The sequence below is a fragment of the Prionailurus bengalensis genome, chromosome C2 (genome assembly GCF_016509475.1).
Source record: "Prionailurus bengalensis isolate Pbe53 chromosome C2, Fcat_Pben_1.1_paternal_pri, whole genome shotgun sequence".
NCBI lineage: Eukaryota > Metazoa > Chordata > Mammalia > Carnivora > Felidae > Prionailurus > Prionailurus bengalensis.
This window is the reverse complement of record NC_057350.1, coordinates 131,196,792-131,220,948: the sequence shown is the minus strand read 5'-3', so window position 1 is coordinate 131,220,948 and position 24,157 is coordinate 131,196,792. Positions and strand designations below refer to the sequence as shown.

The following is a 24,157-nucleotide window of genomic DNA, read 5'->3' as shown; positions in this document are numbered from 1 at the left end:
CTTCATTAACTTGTTTCTGCCAAAATTTGATGTAGGAAATGTCTCTCATCACTTAAAAAGTGATGATTTTCTGACTGAGCCTATTTGGTAGTCCCAGATTGAGCACTATGAAGTTTTTTGTTTTTGTTTTTGTTTTTCCAGAATATAAATCAAAAGCCAGTTGTTCTTCGAAAGAGAAGACAAAGAATAAAAATAGAAGCAAATTGGGATCTCTTCTATTACAGGTAAACTTAAAGCCTCTCTTCCAACAGATAAAGTTTGGCATTGCCATTAGAGGAATCATCATAGGTTTTTCATGCATGAAATTAGTACTTATGCGATGAGTACTTTTACAGCATTAAGTTAAAAAACTGTAACTGTTAAGATCGGTATGATTAATGATGCTTCCATAAAATTAATGTCTTTTATAGAGTGTTGGTTGTCTGAGGAGCTAAAGTCACTTTTAAAATTTTATTAAGGCTTTGAGATAATCAGTTTAAGCATTACAACCTTTAAGCCTTGTTAGAAATGGGGTCTTAAAAGAGGCAGATGGATGAAAACATGAGACTTGAGGTAAATGGGTATCCAGCTTAGCTGGCCTTTTTATACTTGTCCAGCCTTTCTGATCTATTGACCCCTTCTCTCCATCCACTGCTCCTGCCTCCTGTTCCTCCACCCCAAACACACACAGATATATACACATTGAAAGACTTAGAAACATTTTGGGGATTTGCTAAACTTTTGGGGATAACTTACTGTACTTATTCTGGAAGCTGACATTGATTATACCTTGGCTAATAAAGGAAAATACTGCTTTGCTTTGGAAACTTCCCAAATATACTTTTATATATAATATACTTCCCAAAATATACTTTTAAAGCATATAGTATAGATACAGTATATAGTATGGCCTTAAGAATATTGGTTTCTTCCTCAGGAATTCTTCTTTTATGTTGTCTTCCCTAGAACTGTCTTGGAATTCTGACATTAGACTTTCTAGAAGGGTTGCAGAATGAAAGTGAAAAGGATATGAAGCCCCTCTACCTCCAGTTCAGACCTGGGTCCAAGTTTATCACAAGTTAAATTATTCCAGGAACAAAAGGAAGATATTTTGTAAATACCAATCTGAGTTTGGCAGTTTAGTCATATTCTTCCTTAGGTAGTTTGTAACGTTCTTATCTAGAATGTTGCTCATCCTACACACTTCACCCGCCATAGTTCAGAAATTCTTATCTCCAACGTGAAATTTGATTTTTGATTATAATTATTTTATGACTGGAATTTATACCAGTAATAAATACTGAAATTGAAATAACAGTTCCTTGGTTTGAAATCTACACAGATTTGTTTTACAGTTTAGGTTCATTTTTTTCCGCTAGCATTTTATTATGAAAGCTTGAAAATGTACAAAAAAGGTCAAAGAATTTTACAGTGTGTATCTGATACCTGTCACCAAGACTCTATATTGTACTGTACTTTACAGAGATTTTATTTTCTTCATTATACTTTTTGGAGTTTATTAATTCCACTTTTTTTTACTATAAAATGTAATAAGGGGTATTTATAGATTTTTAAAAAGTTTATCGTTTACTACTATTTTCTGATTATATGCATAGGTTTGGTCAGGATCATGCCAAGTCAAACCTAATTTGGAATTTCAAAACACGAGAAGAACTGAGAGATAGTCTTGAATCTGAAATGAGAGCATTTAATATTGATAGAGAGCTTGGTAGTGCTAATGTGATCTCTTGGAACCACCATGAATTTGAGGTAAAGTTTAACTTTGTAATATTAATTTTTTTTTTAAAGCACATGTTATTTTTGGAGGTTTTTTTTTTTTTTAAGATTTGTGGTTATATAACATTTTTACCTTCTTAATTTTGTGGGGAAAATATGTTAAAGAAATGTTAAAATGTTAAAAGAAAATTTTAACATTTGCCTGAGACAAAAAATTAAAATTACTTACGTTAAGTAACTCAGCTTTGTGCCTGAAAACCATGTAGAGGGTTAATGAATTGGATCCTGTACTTTCCAGATCTGTTCTTTGCTTGTTTTTTTTCTCCTTAGATTTTTTTTTTCTCCATTAAAACATAGCCTGTTCTCCCTTTTTCCTTCTATTTGTACCTTGTTTAATTTTTTTGTGGTAGTTTTGTGAATGTGGCCATATTTTGCTTTTCTAGTAAAATATTGATGTGAAGAACAACAAAACAAGATCAAGAAACATGTTGGTAAAAAAAAAAAGTGGTGGTAGATAATCTTATTTGTGTGTATAATGTAAACTCTCATAACAGCTGTAAATATGAACTTACTCATGACCCCACAGGCTTTGATCTTGAATTCAACTGCATTTCCAAAATAAAACAATTTGTGCTCATTCTCTCCTCCTTGAAAAACTTCCTTTACTTGGTTTTGAGACCCCGTGTTCTCCTGGATTTTCTCCTCCTTCACGGTGCATTCCTCCTTCTTTGTTCATTTGCCTTATTTCCCCAACTGCTAAATTGTCCCAGAGGACCAGTGCTTGGACCTCTTATATTCATTGTCTCAGTGATCTTCACCATTCTCATGGCTTCCAGTATTTTTTATTTGCTGGTGGCTTCCATATTTTTAGCTCAGGTTTTCTTTTTCTTGACCTCATACTTTTATCTTTAGAAACAATTTTTTAATATTCTTGAGAGAGAGAGGGAGAGAGAGACCACAAGCCAGGGAGGAGCAGAGAGAGAGAGGGACACAGAATCAGAAGCAGGCTCCAGGCTCTGAACTGTCACACAGAGCCGGACGTGGAGCTCGAACCCACAAGCCGTGAGATCATGACCTGAGCCTAAGTTAGATGCTCTGCCGACTGAGCCACCCAGACGCCCCAACCTCATACTTTTATCTTCTAATTGGATATCCAGTAAGCTTCTAGAGTATAGCTCTTAAACTGTGCTCTTATTCTTGCCCTAAACCTACTTTTCTTGTAGTCTTTTTGATCTTAGATAATGGCTCCTCCTTATTTTCTAGTCAAAACCCTTGAAGTCCTCTTTTCTCTTATACCCCAAACCTAATTTATCAGCAAATCCTATTCAGTGCATCCTCCAAATTGATCCAGAACCCAACCATTTTCTCTCTATGGGATTATATCAGTATAACTGCTTCCACTCTTGCCTCCCTGTAATGTTATCAACATAGCAGCATTATGATCTTGTTAAAATGTAAGTAGATCAGGTCTCTCTTGTGCTCACCAGAGCCCTCTGGTGCGTCTGTCACTGTCACTTCCCATCTTACTTTGTCAAAGCCTGGGTCCTTGAAATGACTTACAGGATCTGTGCACCCCCCCGACCCGCAGCATTGTTTCTTTGTTCTCATGTTCTACTACTGAGCCTTTCACTTTTGCTCCAGCAACACTGACTTCCCTGGAAACACCAAATTCATGTTCTTGACTCAAGGTCTTTCTACTTGGTATTCCTGCTTAACTAAAATATTATTTTTCCTGGAGAGCCTCAACTTGTTTTCTCCTTCAGGTCTTTTCCTGCATATCATCATCTGAATAGACCCTTCCTGGCCAGTCTGTTTAAACATGCAGCCCTCTTTGTACATGGATATCCCTCCCCCTGCCCCCCGCATAAGCACACACACTGTCCTTTTTCCCTGCCTTATTTCACCATTGCACTGTCACCCAACTGTTAATTATACTTTACTTTTTAAAATATTTATTTATTTTGAGAGCATATATACATGTGCACAATGAGAGCGGCACAGAGAGAAGAGAGCGAATTCCAGGCAGGCTCTGGCACTGTTAGCAAGCCTGACAGGGGGCTTGATCTCACAAACAATGAGATCATGACCTGAGCTGAAACCAAGAGTCAGACACTTAACCGACTGAGCTACCCAGGTGCCCCCATATTTTACTTTTTTATCTGCTGCTTCTATAAGGACAGTAATTTTTATGTTTGTTTATTGCTGTATCCCTGATGACTAGAACAGTGCATGGCACACACAGTATTATATGCTTAATAGATAGAAGTCGAATGAATTGAATGAAAGTGAAATGTGTGTGTGTGCATGCATGATTTTATATAATTTATATTTTTAGAAATCAGTTATTTTAGGCTTTGGAAAAAGAATTCAATAATCTGGTCAAGGAATTCCTTTTTGTAATAGTCTGAGTACAAGGGTTATGGTGCTGCCTTAGCTCCTGATCATGGGCTCCTCCTTCATGTATCACCTCTTTTGTAATCTGGGGTAATTTGACATACAGAGAATGAGTAAATAAAAATATACAATAGGGTCGTCTGGGTGGCTCAGTCACTTGATTGTTTGGCTCTTGATTTTAGCTCAGGTTATGATTCCAGGGTCCTAGGATCAAGCCCCACTTTGGGCTCTGCACTGAGCCTGGACCCTGCTTGGGATTCTCTCTCTCTCCCTCTCCTCTGTTCATATTCTCTATTTCTCTCTCTCTCTCTCTCTCTCAAACAAAGCAAAACAAAACAAAACAAAACAAAAATTACACCATAAAATGTAGTTGATATGTTGGGAGATGAGGGAAACCTGAGGTTCCTTGTGTGAATTGCACAAGCCGTGTATGATGCCGGATCATTTACTCTGTAGTTGGTCATGGCAAACTGAGAAGGGAATGAAGCAGATAATCTGTTAACAGTGTTTTGAGTTTTCCTTCCCTTAAACCTCATTAATACCATATAGTCCTGTGGAAATTTTTATCGCAAGTTTCATATTCATAAAATTGGTATGTAATTCCTGCTCTTTAACACTTAAATAAAATAGTAGGTCATATTAATCATAATTACCAGATATTTTAAGAAATGATGACTTTTTTTTTCTGTTAAAGGTGATCTTAACAAGAAAAGAAAAAAGCTCTGAACAGAATTTGAGAAATGATTATGTGGAAACTGTCAAAAACTTCCTGTAAACTAAAATAATATAATTTGCATTTATTAATAAAGGTTAAATATGAGTGCCTCGCAGAGGAAATCAAAATAGGAGACTATTACCTGAGGTTACTATTGGAGGAAGATGAGAATGAAGAAAGTGGATCAATTAAGAGATCGTAAGCTACTCTTCATATCTTGTTGTATTTGTTTTCACTAGTAGTTTCATGGCTAATTCTATTGTGAACTTTTTTTTTTTAATCTAGGTATGAGTTTTTCAATGAGCTCTATCATCGTTTCCTTCTCACCCCAAAAGTAAACATGAAGTGTTTATGTTTACAAGCCCTTGCTATTGTTTATGGCAGATGTCATGAAGAAATAGGACCCTTTACAGATACGAGATATATCATTGGAATGTTAGAGAGGGTAAGGATATCATTTAAGGAAATTGCTATATGGTAGTGCATTTGGCGTACTTGTTACATTTTTAAAACTAAATTCTGTTTGATTACATTGTTACCATAACTTTCTGCATGAATTTTTGTGTAATTTACTTGATACTCAATTAAATATAAGTTAGATGAATAGGAAAATGACTAATAAATGGGTTAGTGTTTGTCCATGTCAGTGAAGTATGGATGAGCTGGACAGGTGTGTAAAAGAAATAGTGACTCTTAGATTTGTGTGTATATTTGGTTTTCCAGTTTGGAAAAAGTCTTAAATGATGCTAGCATACTAAATTTCTAAGTGTGAAGATAGTAAAACTTTTTAGAACTACAGTGGTAACCAAAAAAAGGGAACCTTGAGTTAGCACATTTTAGAAAGTTTGTCATTTGACACTGGAGCTTGGCTGGGGGAAAGAACATACTGATCCATTCATCTAGTGCAGCCCAAATTTGAGTGTTACCTACTTACTGCAGTATATACACTTTGTTCTTTCATTTGTGCTTCTGTTTCTTTTACATTTAACCATTTAAATTTCAGCGAACTGCCTTTGCACCATTTTACCAATTTTTATTTAAAAATTTTTATTTAAAAATTTTTAATGTTTATTCATTTTTTGAGAGAGAATGAGAGAGCATAAATTGGGGAGGGGCAGAGAGAGAGGGAGGTGCAGAATCTGAAATAGGCTCCAGGCTCTGAGCTGTCAGCACAGAGCCTGATGTGGGGCTCGAACCCATGGACCATGAGATCATGACCTGAGCTGAAGTCAGACGTTTAGCCACCTGCGTGCCCCTATTTCATCAATTTTTAAATGGTTTTTATAATCAGTGCTTGTTATAGTTACCTGATGTGTCAGTCATGCTTTGTACATTAAGAAACTGATTCTGGATAAGGTTACAAAATGTACCTAGGAAATAACATAACCAGATGAAAAATCTTTCTTTGCTGTTATACCAGTTTGTACTATTGAATTCCAATTCACTGTTACTCCAGTGAACCTGAGTATTTGTGGCATACCATTTGTAATTTTTAGGTAGATATATTTTTCCTTCTTGTTTTGTGTTCATCATGATGTGATTTATGTGAAACATTATTAATCATTCTTTAGAATATTTACTTGAGAAGTATCATTTGGGCCAATTCTTTTTTTTTTTTTTTTTAATTTACATCCAAACTAGTTAGCATATAGTGAAACAATGATTTCAGGAGTAGATTCCTTAGTGCCCTTACCCATTTAGCCCATCCCCTCCCTCCCACAACCCCTCCAGTAACCCTCAGTTTGTTCTCCATATTTATGAGTGTCATATTTTGTACCCCTCCCTGTTTTTATATTATTTTTGTGTCCCCTCCCTTATGTTCATCTGTTTTGTCTCTTAAAGTCCTCACATGAGTGAAGTCATATACTTGTCTTTCTCTAATTTCACTTAGCGTAATACCCTTTAGTTCCATCCATGTAGTTGCAAATGGCAAGATTTCATTCTTTTTGATTGCCAAGTAATACTCCATTGTATATATATATACCACATCTTCTTTATCCATTTATTCATCGATGGACATTTGGGCTCTTTCCATACTTTGGCTATTGTTGATTGTGCTGCTATAAACATTGGGGTGCATGTGTCCCTTTGAAACAGCACACCTGTATCCCGTGGATAAATGCCTAGTAGTGCAATTGCTGGGTCGTAGGGTAGTTCTATTTTTAGTTTTTTGAGGAACCTCCATACTGTTTTCCAGAGTGGCTGCACCAGTTTGCATTCACATCATTTGGGCCAATTCTTTTATTTATTTCATTTTTATATACATTCTTAAAGCTATATATCTGTTTTTGACTTTTAAAATAAATGCCTTCCGTGCTCGCTTCGGCAGCACATATACTAAAATTGGAACGATACAGAGAAGATTAGCATGGCCCCTGTGCAAGGATGACACGCAAATTCGTGAAGTGTTCCATATTTTTTAAAAACTGAGAACAAACTGAGGGTTGATGGGGGCGAGGGAAGGGAGGGTGGGTGATGGGTATTGAGGGCACCTTTTGGGATGAGCACTGGGTGTCGTATGGAAACTAATTTGACAATAAACTTCATATATTGAAAAAATAAAATAAATGCCTTCCTAGGGAAATTGGATAAGTTATATAAAATTGCAGAGAATGCAAGACATTGATGAATTACAGTCTTCTCTCATTTTCTTGATGTTTAAAAGATCTTATTTTGGGGCACCTGGGTTGCTCAGTTAGCCAAAGCATCTTGATCTCAGCTTAGGCTTTGATCTCAGGATCGTGATTTAAAGCCCTGCATTGGGCTCCATGCTACGTGTAGAACCTACTTTAAAAAAAAAAAAAAAGATGACACTATTTCTTATTGACTGTTGTTGACTTTGTCCAGTGATGATGATAATCTTCGTTTGTGTTTCTCTCACTTCTGACTAAATTCTCATTTATTTCATTAGTGCACAGACAAACTTGAACGAGATCGGTTGATCCTCTTCCTTAACAAGTTGATCCTTAATAAGGTGCAGTATCTTTGCCTAAATAAGCAATTATTTTCAAATAAATCACATAAGTATATAACAAAAAATAAATTATTACAGTTTGGGTTAATTATCCAGATGTGATTCTTTTCTTATTTTCTCCTTTTAGATGAAAGGAGTGTGCTCTACCTGAGTGAAAAATTTTTTGTCAGATATTCTCTGCACATTCTGTCCTACTCTTACAGATGATACTAAATAAATTAAGACTAATCAAATTCTGTATGAAGAATAATGAGGGATGAAATCATTATCCGATTATTCTTTAGGGACTCTTTAAGACTGGACTTTTAGTAAAACAAATGTTTGACATAAAATGGAAAGTTTCTAATTTATTCAGTGTATATTTTGATGATAATTAATTTGAAGACATAAACTGAAGACTCCATTTAGCTCTTCACATTTTCTTCTTAAGACATTTTAATAGGCTTATACTGTTTCCAACAAGAATTTATAGTTGTAAATATAGCATCAGTTCACAATTATATGGTGTTGCAATGAAATCTGAGCAGATCTTTATATTTTAACTTGTTTAGTTTCAGTCTCATCTTTAGAAGATGATGCACGTTTTAAAATGAAGTGTAATTAATAAGTCTTAAGGAAATTTAAATTGTATATTTCTAACTTATAAGAAATTACCAGTTTTGCCTTAAGTTTACAAAAACAAACTGGAACGTTAAAAGGTTTTTTAATATACCATATTTTATTTCTGATTACAATCTGTTTATTAACAAAAATAACCTAGGAAAATGCAGGATACTTGGAGAACAAGAGAGTTTACCGTGGGTGTTATTCCTGCTAGGCTTTATTTTTATTTTAATTTTCTCAGAATATGTTTAAGTAAAAATTCTTATGCGATCTCTTGGCTCTTTTCACATTTATCTAAATTCATGTTCCTCGAATTCATGTTCCTTGAATACTAAGTAATATCAGTTGTAGGTCAGTCTTTCCAACAAGATTCTAAATATTTTCTTCTTCGGGAGTCTTGTAGGTAATAGTACCTGTTTGGAAGAAACATTTTCAATTATGTAAAGGTGTCTTTGTCTTCCAGAGAAATGTTAAGGATCTCATGGATTCAAATGGAATTAGGATCCTTGTGGACTTGCTTACCCTTGCACATCTCCACGTAAGCCGAGCTACAGTACCACTGCAAGTACGTATGCTTATCTAGATTTTACAAGTTTAATGGTCTTCGAGTACAATTTAGGATCAAAAGAATCATAAAAATTTGGCATGAAAACATGTCAGTATACATGGCCATGAATATAGCCAATAATTAAGATATCCAATAATTACGATAGAACTAATGCCTAAGAGATTAGGTCACACACAAAAAGTTAAAATAACCATAAGAGCAGTCTAAAATGGACAGTGTTGATCCAGTTTTATTTTTCTTGTGTCTCTTGTCTTTTAAAGTAACGGTATTTCTAATGTGGCTTATTTTGAGGCAATGTGATCTTTAAGATTTAAACTGACTATCAGTTATGGAACTAGAACTTTTAGTTCTAGCCACTGAGAATATACTTTGTCTTTAGCAATCTGGAGCCCTTATTGAAACCAGCCAGTAAGAGGGTAGAGCTGCAAGTCTTTACTAAAAGGTCTTTTCTGACACCTAACTTGTACAAGAGACCTATACCTAGCTTGGTGATTTTTGTGGTGGTTTGTTTTTGTTTAATCTGGTTTGAGATATTCTGTCTTAGTTTTTGGCTGAATTGTGTACAAAAGTGCTATTTGATGAATATTTAGAATATGGCATTTTCTATTATCAGGGATAAATGCTAGTAATTGTAATGCATGTATAGCATTACAGTATACCAGGTACTATTCTTGTATACGTGATATATCAACTCTTTAAAAAAATTTTTAATGTTTATTTTTGAGAGAGCACGAGCAGGGGATGGGCAGAGAGAGAGGGAGACACAGAATCCAAAGCAGGCTTCAGGCTCTGAGCTGTCAGCACAGAGCCCGATGCGGGGCTCGAACCCCCAGACTGTGAGATCATGACCTGATCCGAAGTTGGATGCTCAACCGACTGAGCCACCCAGGCGCCCCAATGATGTATCAACTCTTTAAATTCCATGACAGCCCTCCCATTTTACAGATGAAGAAATTGTGGGACAGAGAAGCCAAGTGTATTGTCCAAAGTCATGCATTAAGAAACAGAGCCAGAGTTAGAATCTGGAAGTCTTTGCTCTTGACCACTTTGCTGTGCCTCTCTATATGAATCAAACCAAAAGTTAATAGGGTAGTTAAAACCTTGTTTTAATAAAATACACTAACTACATAAAATTTTTCTCTTAGGTTCTCATAAACATTGACCTATAAAATTAAGTATCTGTAGTGAGGGTAGTAAATTGAAAGCGTTTAATAGTATTAAAAATTTTTGGTATTTTAACTTTTCGATCTTGGATGCTTATTGAAACTTTTAGTTGGATGAGTTTTTTCCCTCAAAAGAATTTAAGGATTTTCAGCATTGTGGTTTAAGGTTAACGTGTTTATTTATATAGTTATTTGTAATATTCTTTGCTACTAAAATGTTATTGTACTAAGAATTTATTAATGACCATAGGGAATGTAGATGTCTTTGAATTTAACTTCGATTGCCAAGTGAATTTAGGAAACCATTTATTTCAAATGCATATTAATAAGGAAATAGCTTTTTTGAACTACTAGGTCAGACATTTGATTCTTAACTCTGAAAAAGTCATGTGAAAGGTGATTTTCTAAAGGAATGTAAAGCCAGGAAATTAGTACTGTGTTACTTTTTATGATATCTGGCCCCTTAGATTTCTGCCTTGGAAAATAACTAAATCTTTTTAAAACTTAGAGCAACGTAATTGAAGCTGCTCCAGATATGAAAAGAGAGAGTGAAAAGGAATGGTACTTTGGCAATGCAGACAAAGAGAGGAGTGGCCCATATGGATTTCATGAGGTTTGTGTCTTAGAAGAACTTTTTGTGATGGTCTTAGTCTTTCTTATGCCCTGCTGCTTAGCAAACGTAGGGGTGTTGAAGATTGTTAAACTATGGTTTGAATTACTATCATTAGCTCCAACGGCTCTGCCATTCATTTTCCATATGAAGGATTAGATGGCTTGCAGTTCTAAAGAACCACACATACACATACACAGACATGCAGTAACCTAATTCAGGTTCCTGAAGGCTTGTCAACAAAAGTTTGTTACTGTTTTTTTGATTGTACACTTGGATGTAAATTCCCATAGTTCATGTATTTATCACAGAATACAAGACATTAGCAAACTTTATTTTGCTTCATTCATGTTTGTAATAATGGTGCCTTCCATTCATTTAGATGCAAGAATTGTGGACCAAAGGAATGTTAAATGCAAAAACCAGATGCTGGGCTCAAGGCATGGATGGATGGCGACCACTTCAGGCAATACCTCAGCTTAAGTGGTGTCTGTTAGCCAGTGGACAGGCTGTACTAAATGAAACTGACCTTGCTACCCTTATATTGAACATGTTGATCACAATGTGTGGATATTTTCCAAGCAGGTAAAATGTAATTGAACATTTCCATGGTTAAGAGGTACTCTGAAATGTCTTGTTCTCTCCCAATGGGTGCTTCCTCAGTAACAAAATGGGATTGGTCTGGTGATTTAGAGCAAAGATATTCCTTTTGTGACCTTGAGAGAATGCTGCTGAGTTTTGGAGCTTTTGAAACAGAAGAAATAACTTGCAAATTATATTGATAAAGTAGCTAGAAGGTAACTTTCTCTGGGAGACTTCTCTGAAGCTACCAAATTGAAGCTTACTAGCTACACTCTGGCAACAGTAACAATTGTCACATTCATAGGAAGCAGGCATGAACATTTGAAGTAAATAAATACACTGTAGTCCTAGACAGCGGTGAGTGCCACCAGCAGCTCTTCATCTGTCACGTTAGCCACTCCTGGTATAGAACTTGAGCCTAAGCCCACATCTTGCCCCAGGTCTTGTTCCACTTTATCAGTAAAGGTGAGAGTTTGTTATACAGTGATAATTATAACTGTTGCAGGGAATTTTTCTATCTTTATAAAATATTTGCATATGCATCATTTTGTTTATTACTGTACTAAAGATATTTTGTGATGGAAACTACAGAGGGACTATCAATTTTATAACACTTGAAGCTTTCATGGTTCCAATTCTCTTTAAAATTCAGATCACACTTGAAAGCATACAATTAGCATTTAGAAAAAAATGTAGCATTAAAATTAAAGCTATACATGGAAAATACTGAGAGTAGTTAAACTAAAGTTTAAATTTATGTAACAACGTTTGATATGCCCTTTGGGGGGAAATATCCTCTGACAGTGTGTTGGACAACACCAAGTTTAATCAATTAAATAATAAATAAGAGTCTTTGGCTCTTCTAGGGTACTGTTTTTCAAGGAAATCTTATGGAAGGAAATGAAGTCATATTAAGCAGCCAAATAGATTTAAACCAAAATACCTAATCATGTTCCCAGCTGTATGAGAGCTTAGTCTTCATTAACAAAAAAGTAAGGTAACATGCTTCATGCCTAGTAGAATGTCCTATGCTCTGCACATACAAATTTTAATAGATATATTAAATGCCGACCTTAGAAAATATTTTCTAGGGATCAAGATAATGCCATCATTCGGCCTCTACCCAGAGTGAAAAGACTGCTATCAGACAGCGCTTGCCTACCCCATATCATTCAGGTGAGTTACCTTTATGTTATCAAATTAGAAACAGTATTTTAAGAATCATTCTCCCTTGTTCAATTTTATTATGAACCCTAGTCTTTTTTTTTTTATTATAGTCTATTCCATTTCCAAAAAGCCTCAACTTTGATTTACATTTAGTTTACTTCTAATTGAGTTGATATTCTGAATAAAGTGTGGAAGATTGTGTATCCAAGAGCCTAAACATGGGAAGCCCCCAGACTCCAGAATTATTTTCAAAAGGTTTTCTTTATTCATTCTTAAAATCACACCATTGAAGTTAGGACTCTTGGGAAGCACACTAGTGGGCCAGAAATGGACATGTGCTGGGCTGTGTCTCAAGAAATAATCACAGCTGTCTTGCCAGTTTGCCTCAGTGTTTTGACTCTTTTCAGTTAAAGAAAAGGAGAGCTGCTGTTTCCAAGGACAGCAGCTGATCCGGTACATTCAGTTGGAATTATGCAGGATATACTAAAGTATCTTTTCTTCTTTTTTTTCCCCCTCATTATTCTGCTGTTCTGGAATTAAGGTATCTCCAGATTAGCATTAAATCCAAATAAGTCAGGTCCCAGAGATTTCAGGTCAGTGCTTCCCTCCTGTCTATGGAGTGTCCTATTGTTAAATCTCATTTTTTATATTAACCACACATGATGTGACTTTAAAGTATATATATGCCAGTAACTTTGCTGTTTGTACATATCACTTAAACATTGATGTGAAATGGGAAAGGAGAATTACTTAGTTTGTATATTTTTACATTCATGGATAGGTAAGTGCCTGTGCAAGTCACTGATAATGAAAAAGAGTTCTGAAATACAGTGCTAGTACCCTATTGACTACCCACCCCACCCCCCACTGACTTCTGTTACTTAAGCATATCAGCATTGCAAAATTTGTATGCTTTTCTGTTGTGGACCGTTCTGTTTCAGTGCTTACATGAAAGAACACTGCAGTTCTTTCTTGTAACCCGCCATCCACCCCAGCCTAGAGAACTGTGTGGCTGCTTATGTGAGGTAGAATGAAAAGAGGGATCTGCCTTCTCTTCTGGACATGTAGATAAAGGCCTAGAAAATCTACCTCTCCCAAGCATTATTTTCAAGAATCAGGGAGCTGAAAAGAAAGAAGTGAATGCGAACATTGTTGAATTTCAGGCCAGGAAAGAATGACTGGGGAAAAAAAAAAGATGTGGTTGGCATAACATGAAGCTTTCGAGGGGAAGAGTCTGTTTAAATTAACTAAAAAATCTCTAGTAATAGCTGAACAATTAAAATGACTCAGAAGAATTTAATTTTTAACTCTAACTGCTCTTAATAGTGTATATATTTTGTATATACTGAGTTCAAAAAATACTTTTAGAACATATTTTATTTTTCTTTAATTTCCTGTATTCTGGGAGACCTTACTCTTGCTAAACACAGGCAGCTATAGTAGTTTTCAGGAACACATTATCTACATCGGTTGGTACAGATTTCTGTACTTCATTTGACTTTAAGAGCACACCGGTTTTACCTTTTGATACAGCTTTGGAATGTTTAGAGTGTGTCTAAGATACAGTGAGTGAATGTCCTAGGTTTTCTGGTATAGTCATAATTTCAAATATTCTGAGTTTTTGCCTGTTTATTCCCATATTTTAATTAAAATGATGTCAAGTCTTGAGCTACGACTGCTACTAACACTAGGGAAAATCCTGTTACTGTATCTGTTTTTCCTTTGTAAAATATCTCATAGTACTAAATAACTACATCAAAATACCTTGAGGAACAGATAAGACACCAGAACACAGAGAAATCTAGTTTACCAAAGGCAAGACATACACCAGTTTAGTCTCCTGAGTCTGGAACTTTGACCTCCTAGTGTGAGCTAGTATTTACTCTTGTTATTTTTTTGTACTAGTGGCATTTGACCCAACACTGGGGATTCTTTGGAAATGTTTATAGAAAAGTGAAGTGCCACTTGTGTTAAGACTTAGAAAATTTCTTGATCAAATGTTTATTCATAGCAACTCTATATGATTTTCAAAAGCCCAGACTCCTTTTGGTGGCCCCGGATATTCCCTTAAGTATTACTAGCTCAAATTTTTTTTAGAGATCACGTCTCTTAGTACTTTCGGCCAGCAGTAAATGTACCACTAGTATTTGGTCACCCACGTTCCTTCTACTTGTACTTGTAGATTCATTTTTTAGTACTGTTAGTGTGCACTGATAGTTTTTCTCTGCTCCTTGAGTTCTCAAGGAGTCTCCAGGGAATTCTTTACATCCTGAAACTAACCCAAAGCATACCTACCTTTTTCTTTTTTATTTTGTCATTAACAAAGGCCACCTAAGAAGATTCCTGCATAAAAAACGTTTTTTTTTTTAATTTATTTTTATTTTTTTTAGAAACGGTTTTATCTGTAATCATGACAGCATAGTTTCAGGCATCTTTGGGTCTTTTCTGAATAAGTTTTGAACAGTTCTCAATATTTTACTATCTCTGCATTAAATGTTGTTAAATGAATTAATTTTCAAATCTGATGAGTCTGGTAGACAGTAGCTTACTAAATCCCACAGATTTTTATTTTGTAATTTATTACATATAAGAAAGTGTAACCTCAGCACATGAAGTACATAAGCGTGAAGTAAATGATGTTATTGCAAGTTTTGTTATAATCCAGTAACAAAAACATTTTATTTTTTTAGCTACTGCTGACCTTTGACCCTATACTTGTTGAGAAGGTTGCGATTTTGTTATACCATATCATGCAAGATAACCCACAGTTACCTCGTCTTTATCTTAGTGGAGTATTTTTCTTTATCATGATGTATACAGGTTCCAATGTGCTTCCTGTTGCTCGGTAAGAACTTTAATGGTAATCTATTTAAAATTATTTCAAATGTACATGGACAGCTGTTTAACTTTTTGTCTGAGAATTTGGAAATTAGAATGGGGAAAATAATTATACCACTTTACCACATCTAACGTGAGAATTTATCACCATCTTTTATACAGTTTTAATATGTATTTAACATCACTATGTTCATATTGCACGTACAGTTTGACATTTTGCTTTTTTCTTCAAATTAGGTAATTTTTCGTATTATATATTCTTAATATGACCATCATTTAAAAATCTTTCTAATTCATTTAAGTTCTTGCCTTAATTAGAAATTAAACAATTTGGGAGTATGTATTTTTACAAGTTGCCTTTCATGGCTTTTATTTGAGTATAAAAAAATCTGATCTTTAGAAAACTAAGATTACTTAATTTAAATCAGTTCCTATGTCTGACAGGTAATTTCTTTTTCTAGATTTTTGAAGTATACACATACCAAACAGGCTTTCAAGTCTGAGGAGGTAAGCCAGATTAATTCATGTAACTTGACGCTGCATAAGCTGTTTGGCACTAAACTGTCCTGAGCTGTGTATGTTTACTAGATTATAAACACTTGCGGGCAGGTACTGTTTTACTCCTCTTTCACATTCCTTGTGGTACCTTGTACAGAGAAAGTCTAAGCTAATATTTTTTAATGAAAATAAATGTAGCCCATTAGAAATTGCAGATATGAATTATAACATGACCCTGCTGTGAATATAACTTGTTCCCGTTGTGTAAAACCTGGATTAATAACTTCCATAAATACCTCAGTATATATCTGAATCTCACACTCAGCTAAAATTCAGTAAAGACTTCATCCTTCTTTTTGTTCAGATCCTCAGGTGGCAGAAGTGCCAATTTCTTTTTTGAAGCTATTTAATTCTTCAGGTGCTCTCAAGTATCTTTGCCATTTTACTGGGGAAGAATAGGAATCCAAAAAAAGCTAAGGTTCATCCAGATAGCTTTGACAACCTGAAACTTTATACCTATATTTTACAGAGGTATTTATTGTCAAAATATAACTGAAAGATGATTCAAATTTTGTTAGAGTTTTCACGGAGCATTGATTTTCAGATTTTATTGTGAGCAGAATAATAAACCAACAGCAGTCCACTGCTGAGGACACTAACCAAGGAATGTTACACCTCTTTGACAAGGTGGTATAATGTCATGTTTTCTAGAGCATCCAGGGAGGGCCTGGAAAATAATCTAATAATATTAAAGTGATGCCCAGGCAGTATAATTTCCGCAGCTTTATACAAATAGAAAATGAGAATATAAAAAGAGTTTTAAAAAAATTAATGCGACCACCACAGTATAACATTAGGCATTTTTTGGCATTTCTTTTTTTCCCCTTTTTTTCTGTGCAGTTATGCATATGGAATCTTTTTTTCAAATTTTTATAACAAAAATGATATATCATTTCACCTAACAGTATTTTGAATAATTACAGCAAAACTGTGTTTGTAACAGAACTCTAGATGCAAAAACTAACCAAATAATGGTTTATTTTATTTTATTTTATTTTTAATGTTTATTTTTGAGACAGACTGAACACGAGCAGGGGAGGGGCAGAGATAGAGGGACACACAGAATATGAAGTAGGCTCCAGGCTCTGAACTGTCAGCATAGAGCTCGACATGGGGCTCAAACCCATGAACCTAAGCCAAAGATAGATGCTTAACCAACTGAGCCACCCGGCGCCCCCCAAAGAATGGTATTCTAAAGAACAAAACCACCAATTCTTTGTCCCAAAATTTAACGGATAGTGAATTTAGCAAAAAAGCCTGAAAGTATTTATCATCTAATTTGTCTTGGCACTAGGTGGTAAAACCGTGTCTGGGTTTTTTCTTCTGTCTCTTTGTCAGATCCTAGAGGAATAAAACATTCTCACTTTGCCTAGAAGGAAAAAAGAAAAGTATTTATAGTCCTTAGGATTTTATTTCCATCAGGTAAAGAAATGAGTTTTAAAATTTAGTATGATAAAGTATGATCATTCTCCTGACTCCCATTTGCCAGCCAGAGAATATGAAGTTCTTAATACAGTTAATTATAATTACCTTGAATAGATACTTTCCATCTAAATAGCCACACTTCCTGAGGACAGGCTTTTTAAGATGTTGATTTTCTGGACTTAACTTGTTTTTGAAAACAGAAGCAGTTCTAGGTGAAAATTGCAACCAACAATGTAACACAGGAAAATTGATATGTCTTGGTGGCATCTCTCCTTGTGCTGTCCTTTACTATTACATGTGGTCCAAGCAGATCATCCTAAATAATGTCAGCAGCCCCTGACATCTGACGAGCTTAAGACTCTGCTGGAGGCCCAGATGGTGTTAATTCTACCTTGAACCTCATGCCAAAGCCAGTTAATACCAGACATCTTCCCCTTCACAGAACATAAAAGCAATTTGTTCTGGTTGTTTTCTTAAAATATTCCCTAACCCTCATTCATTTATTAGAAAATTGAACGGTAACTTTAGTGTTTTTGTGTTTTGTTTTAAAGACAAAAGGACAAGATATTTTTCAGAGAAGTATACTTGGACACATCCTACCAGAAGCAATGGTTTGTTACTTAGAAAATTATGAGCCTGAAAAGTTTTCTGAGATTTTTCTGGGAGAATTTGATACTCCAGAAGCAATCTGGAGCAGTGAAATGAGGTAAATAGCCAACTGATTGTATTGTATACTCAGAATCCTTGCCTCTTGCCACCTGGTTTGACGTCTGTTAAAAGAACTGTTTTCACTAGTTACACAATCCAAGCTACAGTAATCATTGGTGCCAAATCAAGGGATGAGTTTGACGAGGCCATGAGCTTTTTTCTAATCTAACATGATTTGACAGAGTTACTGTTACCTTAATAGAGCTTTACATAAGGTTGATCCTATTACCACTGGTGATGCTGAAGTCAGTCTATGGAACTGGTAGAATTTTAGGCAGTGTGTATGTAAGGAATATATAGGGATAAAATCAAGACACGCCTCCTTGGTATTTGGAAACAGAGCTGTCCCCCACTAAAGACTGTGCCCACATAGAATGGATCATACCAGAGATACCCCAATTCATTTTAGAATGAGGCCCTTAGCACATTTTGACCTTAATGTGGAAATTAGCTTTCCTAAAGAATGCCCTTGAGGAGGAAAAGCCTTGGAAAACAAGAAAAAGTAGAGGCACAGAAGCAGACGTCAGCATCCAGACAGGCTGTGTCTAGAAAAAGACTGCACACTTCATAGGTCCAGTGTCAAGGCCACCACTATTGTGGAGAACCCCTCAGTCCTCTTAGTTGGATGGCGGTTGATCTGAGTCTGTTACTCCCTCCCTTGGCTGACTTCACACTCACAGTGCCACTTGCTGATTATCATTTGGCTTGTCAGGTAGGTTGACCCGTAGACTTGGCATGTGCTAGCCAACAATGTATTCTGTGTGACAATCATGCTTTTCATTGGGAACAAATGTATAGGAATATAAAGAAGTTTACAACACAACTTTTCTATGAAATATTTTTCTCCTGAGATTGGTTAATATAAGTCCCTGTCTAAAAGATATAGCTGTCTGTATACTAATCCGATCAAATTTCTGCTGAACTGAGGGCCAGACACCAGATTGTTAATTATAATAAATACTGTGTACTGAGCTTCTTTGAGGTGCTAGTAAACTTAGTACCCTGGTTATGCCCTCATGTGTTGCATGAAGTATGCAAATTCAATACCATTTGACCTTCTAATGACTGATTTTTGGAAGAACTGGTAATATCAGCCTTTTGCTCTATGCTTGTCCTTATAGATAAGTATTATAAATAAGTTTATATCCATTGAGACTTTTTACATAACAAGTATGGAATATTCTCAGTAACATTCTTATAAACACACATTTTAGGCCAATAATTGAGTTACTCTAAAGAAGATCCACGTAAATATTGTGCATGATTACCTGTCTTAACCTTTTTTTTTTTTTTTAATAAAATAATCCTTTCATAATGCTCGGAGAGTTTTCTAATTGTAGACGCCTCATGATAGAGAAGATTGCTGCCCATCTTGCTGATTTCACACCACGTCTTCAGAGTAACACAAGAGCACTTTATCAATATTGTCCCATCCCAGTAATCAACTATCCACAACTAGAAAATGAACTATTTTGTAATATTTATTACCTCAAACAACTTTGCGATACACTCCGGTTTCCAGATTGGCCCATTAAAGATCCGGTAAGTCAGTAGGTTCATTTGTGCCTTCTCAAACTGTAAAAATAGCTTCTAATCACTCCTGGGTATTTATTTCTTCTCTGATAAGGATAATAGCTTCCTTAAATGTTCCCTCTTACTTAAGGACTGTGTACCTCTGAGTGTAATGTAATATATTTGGATAAATCCCAGATATAGAAGCTTGTCTTTATAGCATATTGAGTAAGCTCGCAGATATTGGAATTAGGCAGTCTGGGATTGAGTCTCAGTTTGGCCATTAGTAGGTGTATTTAACATTGCTTGATTTCTCTAAGCCTCCATTACAGTAGCAGTACTACTACTAATAGCAACTATCTCATGTGGTTGGGAAGATTGAGAATTCATATGAAAAATAGCATGATTCCTGGCACACATAGGAGGCAGTAAGTGGGACCTACTATTTTATATAGTAGCCTGTCCACAGTGCCCTTGGGAACCCTCCAATTTGAGCCCTTGGATATCTGCTGGAAGCCTGGAATAAAGTGGGCCTGGGTGCCCCTGTTGGTTTTTTAGTATAGCAGTGGTTATACCATTATCCTTATCATCAAAAGATTTCAGAACAGTTACCATCTTAGGCATTGCCTCTTTATTGTGACCAGATAAAGACAGCTATCTCTGCTACCTGTTATGGATTCAGCATGCAATAGAAAAGTATGGGCTTTTTAGTCAGACTTAGGTTTGAATCCAGTTCTACCACTTACTAAGTGGGAAACATGGTGCTATCTCAAAGAATCTGAATGGTTTCATGTATTAACGAAATTTTATACAAGAATTAAGTCTGCTACAGTCTGTAAAGCATCTAGCTCCTTGGCATAAATGCATGCAGTAAATATTGGCTTTCTTCTTCTGACCTGCTACCCAGACTCTCTTGGTTTTACTTACTGTCTCTTAGATTTGTTTGAATGTCAGCTTACCGGTAATTACATTAGATCACTTTGAGAAGCATGTAACCATATACTGCTTTCTTTCCTACTGCAATGTATCCACTAATTTCAAAATTTTCGGTGCTTTCTGAACATTTCTTTAACAATTAAAAGTAAAGACAGAAATTGTCAGAGAATAAAAATACCACATAAGAAAAAGAGAGGAATGTAGCCCTGTAGCAGATACCCAGCTACTTATTTAGCAGTGACTTTGGTTATGTGTATTTCAGAAAACCGTAATAGTTGGATAGCCCAGAAATGTCAGTTTAAATACAGCACAAGAATTCTGTAATTTATAATTATATTCTGAAATAGTTTTACTTTCATAAAAGATATAAATTTTAATCCTCTGTCTTTAAGGTTAAGCTTCTAAAAGATACTCTTGATGCCTGGAAGAAGGAAGTTGAAAAGAAGCCTCCTACAATGTCAATAGATGATGCTTATGAAGTGCTTAATCTCCCTCAAGGACAGGGCCCGTGAGTTATTTTCAGTATTGTAATAGTAAAAGTTTGCCTTGCCTTAGAATATTTAAAAAAAAATTTTTTTTTTAATGTTTTATTTTATTTTTGAGACAGAGACAGAGTATGAACTGGGGCAGAGAGAGAGGGAGACACAGAATCTGAAATGGGCTCCAGGCTCTGAGCTGTCAGCACAGAGCCCGACACGGGGCTCGAACTCACAGACCGTGAGATCATGACCTGAGCCGAAGTCGGATGCTTAACCGACTGAGCCACCCAGGTGCCCCTACTTGCCTTAGAATATTAATATCAAAGACTGGGTTATTAAACAACGGTTTTTACATTTTTTTTTTGCCTATTCTTTGATATGTATACACCTGTGGGAATAACCATATGGAACTGTACCCATGTGATTATCATTTATTACAAATTTGTTAGAATTAACATTTTTCTGTCTTGCTGGTACAGGTTTTGCTCTCTATTAACTGAAATAATGTAAAACACCTGGCACTGTACCTGCCACATGGTCGTCACTCATATACTCATCTTCCCCCTTCCTCCTACTATTTGTGTTACACGTGAGGAATAGATTTGGTAGCAACATATCTAGGACGCCAAGATGTATAGGAAAGAGTGTGCATTTACTTCATTAATATATAAGTGAAGTTTTTATAGTAGAATAGATAATATTAGAGAAAAGTGGTTTAAAAGACATTTTCTTAAGTCTGATTTTATACATTTTATACATTTTTGGCAAGGCTGATAGTCAATATTAAAATTATAGAGTTTGAAGTGACAGTTTGAAAAATTGGAAAAAAATTTTCTTAGTTCTTCAAATACAGTTTTGTGATTTGAAGTGAATGATAACCTTCCATAGGGAACATTGAGGTTTTATCTTCTGTATGTAAAGAATACTCTTCGGGCGTCTTGGTGGCTCAGTCATTTGAATGTCCAGTTTCAGCTCAGGTCGTGATCTTGCGGTTCATGAGTTCAAGCCCCTCTTTGGGCTCCCTGCTGTCAGCACAGAGCCCACTTTGGATCTTCTGCCTCTTCGTTCTCCCCCTCCACTGTTTGCGCACACGTGCTGTCCCTCTTCTTCTCTCCCCAAAATAAATAAACATTAAAAAAAAATTCTTACTTGAATCTTACTGGGTTTAATTTGATGCCTAATATGTGATCATATATAATAAAAGTAAGATTCTTATAGTATCATTTTAAATGATTATATAAATTTTTTTCTTGTACCTTACTCTGTTCATAAAATAATTTTGCTATTTAACAGGCATGATGAGAGCAAGATTAGAAAAGCTTACTTCAGACTTGCACAGAAGTACCACCCTGATAAGAATCCAGAAGGGAGGGTATGTACTACCTTTGGAATTAGGACTTTTGGGTTGACTTCCTTTTGCTCTGTTAATGTTTTAGGTGGAGAAAAGGTATATTCACTCTCTGTGCTCGTGCCCGCCTCGTAATGCCCAGTGTATGTTACATTAACCTGTGGCCCATATGCCCTGGTTTGTGCATGAATGGTCCTCCCTCAGTTTACCAGAAGGACTGCCCTTATACTAGTAACTAGTGGATATTTTCTCATGTCTAAGAATTAAGTCTAATGGGCAGTCACATGAATAATTGAATGTTAAGAATGTGGATGAATGTAATTAATTTGTAGGTGACGTTATGGGCATCCGAATTGCTTTGGGTGATTTTTTTTTTTTCTAATGACATTCAACTTCATATTGTTCTAACTGAAAAAATAGAAAATTTGGATCAGACTTAAAAGTTACCTGGTGGTGGTATTCCCTGATCCTGCCTCTTCAGCTTCCTACTAAAATGCCAAGAAAGATTACATAAAAGATGAAATCACACAGTATGATTTCTATAACTACGACTGATAGCTTATTGATAGAAACTTGGAGTAATTTCCACTGATTTCAAGGTTAACATTTTTTTAATTAAAGACAGACATTACTCCGGAATGGGAAGACTTGGTATTGAAAAGATACTGCTGGGATGCCTGGGTGGCTCAGTCGGTTGAGCATCTGACTTCAGCTCGGGTCATGATCTCACGGTTCATGGGGTTCAAGCCTCCCATCAGGCTCTGTGCTGGCAGCTCGGAGCCTGAGCCTGCTTCTAATTCTGTGTCTACCTCTCTGGTTCTCCCTCCCCTGCTCACACTCTGTGTCTGTCTGTCTGTCTGTCTGTCTGTCTGTCTCTCTCTCTTGCTCTCAAAAATAAATAAGCATTTAAAAAAAAAAATTTTTTTTTAAAGAAAAGATACTGCTTTTATATGTTTAAGATATTTTAAATCAAAAGCCTGGGATTTTTTGAGAAATGTGTAGCAATTCAGATTCATCTGGGAGAGAAAACAGTCAAGATAGGAAGAAATTTTTAAATCAGTATTAAATTGCTAGACTTAATACCAGATGTTGAAATACTCTATAAAGCTATGGTAGTAAAACAATATGACACACAAGAATCAGCATGTAGATCAAGGAACATAATATGGTGGTGTCATTTAAGACATGGATTTAGGAGTCAGACCTGGGTGTAAGTCTTAGCCCATCACCAGTTGACTTTGTGACCCTAGATGAGGATATAACTGTTCACACTTCATATGGACGTTTGGAGGATTAAATGAGATAATGTTTGTAATGCATATTTAGTGCAATGCCTGCTGCAGTACTCCATAAACAGCTCTTATTATTTTTATAATAGCTCAGAAACTGTCTTTATATGTATGAGTTCAATATGATTTATATGGTATAAACCAAGTGAAGAAGAATTTTTTAGTAATGGTATTAAGGTCAGTAAATAGCTATTTGGCGGCGGGGCGGGGCGGGTAGGTTTCACCTTGAGTGTACCAGCTAGATTACAATTGGAATGAATTCCTTAATGTAAAAAACAAAATAATAACTAAGAAGCTATTGGTAAAATACAGACCAGCTGTTTGGTTTGAGATCTTCCACACTAAAAGTTAATTATGTTTGGTCATATACAGGATATGTTTGAAAAAGTAAATAAAGCATATGAATTTTTATGTACCAAATCAGCAAAAATAGTGGATGGGCCAGATCCAGAGAACATAATTTTAATTTTGAAAACACAGAGCATCCTCTTCAACCGTCATAAAGAAGGTAAGGCATGTGTTATTTTCAAATTCTCATTTACCTTCCAGCTGATATCTACCATGTTACTTGT

General features: G+C 35.6%; 1 protein-coding gene and 1 non-coding gene across 3 annotated transcripts in view; both read left to right on the top strand.

The window, feature by feature from the left end:
- DNAJC13 (DnaJ heat shock protein family (Hsp40) member C13) overlaps positions 1 to 24,157 on the top strand; it is a 125,207-nt gene that overhangs the window by 63,759 nt on the left and 37,291 nt on the right. For both annotated transcript variants that reach the window (XM_043595399.1, XM_043595398.1), the window contains 16 exons: positions 142 to 224; positions 1,596 to 1,749; positions 4,920 to 5,023; positions 5,111 to 5,270; positions 7,737 to 7,799; positions 8,866 to 8,967; positions 10,642 to 10,746; positions 11,126 to 11,328; positions 12,417 to 12,501; positions 15,183 to 15,337; positions 15,792 to 15,837; positions 17,865 to 18,019; positions 19,362 to 19,563; positions 20,862 to 20,977; positions 22,242 to 22,320; positions 23,958 to 24,093. In XM_043595399.1, coding sequence (XP_043451334.1) covers positions 142 to 224; positions 1,596 to 1,749; positions 4,920 to 5,023; positions 5,111 to 5,270; positions 7,737 to 7,799; positions 8,866 to 8,967; positions 10,642 to 10,746; positions 11,126 to 11,328; positions 12,417 to 12,501; positions 15,183 to 15,337; positions 15,792 to 15,837; positions 17,865 to 18,019; positions 19,362 to 19,563; positions 20,862 to 20,977; positions 22,242 to 22,320; positions 23,958 to 24,093 — 1,948 coding nt within the window. The remainder of the gene's footprint in view (positions 1 to 141; positions 225 to 1,595; positions 1,750 to 4,919; positions 5,024 to 5,110; positions 5,271 to 7,736; positions 7,800 to 8,865; positions 8,968 to 10,641; positions 10,747 to 11,125; positions 11,329 to 12,416; positions 12,502 to 15,182; positions 15,338 to 15,791; positions 15,838 to 17,864; positions 18,020 to 19,361; positions 19,564 to 20,861; positions 20,978 to 22,241; positions 22,321 to 23,957; positions 24,094 to 24,157) is intronic.
- Positions 7,139 to 7,245, top strand: LOC122492433. The gene has a single exon (XR_006299620.1). It is a non-coding gene; the product is annotated as a U6 spliceosomal RNA (small nuclear RNA).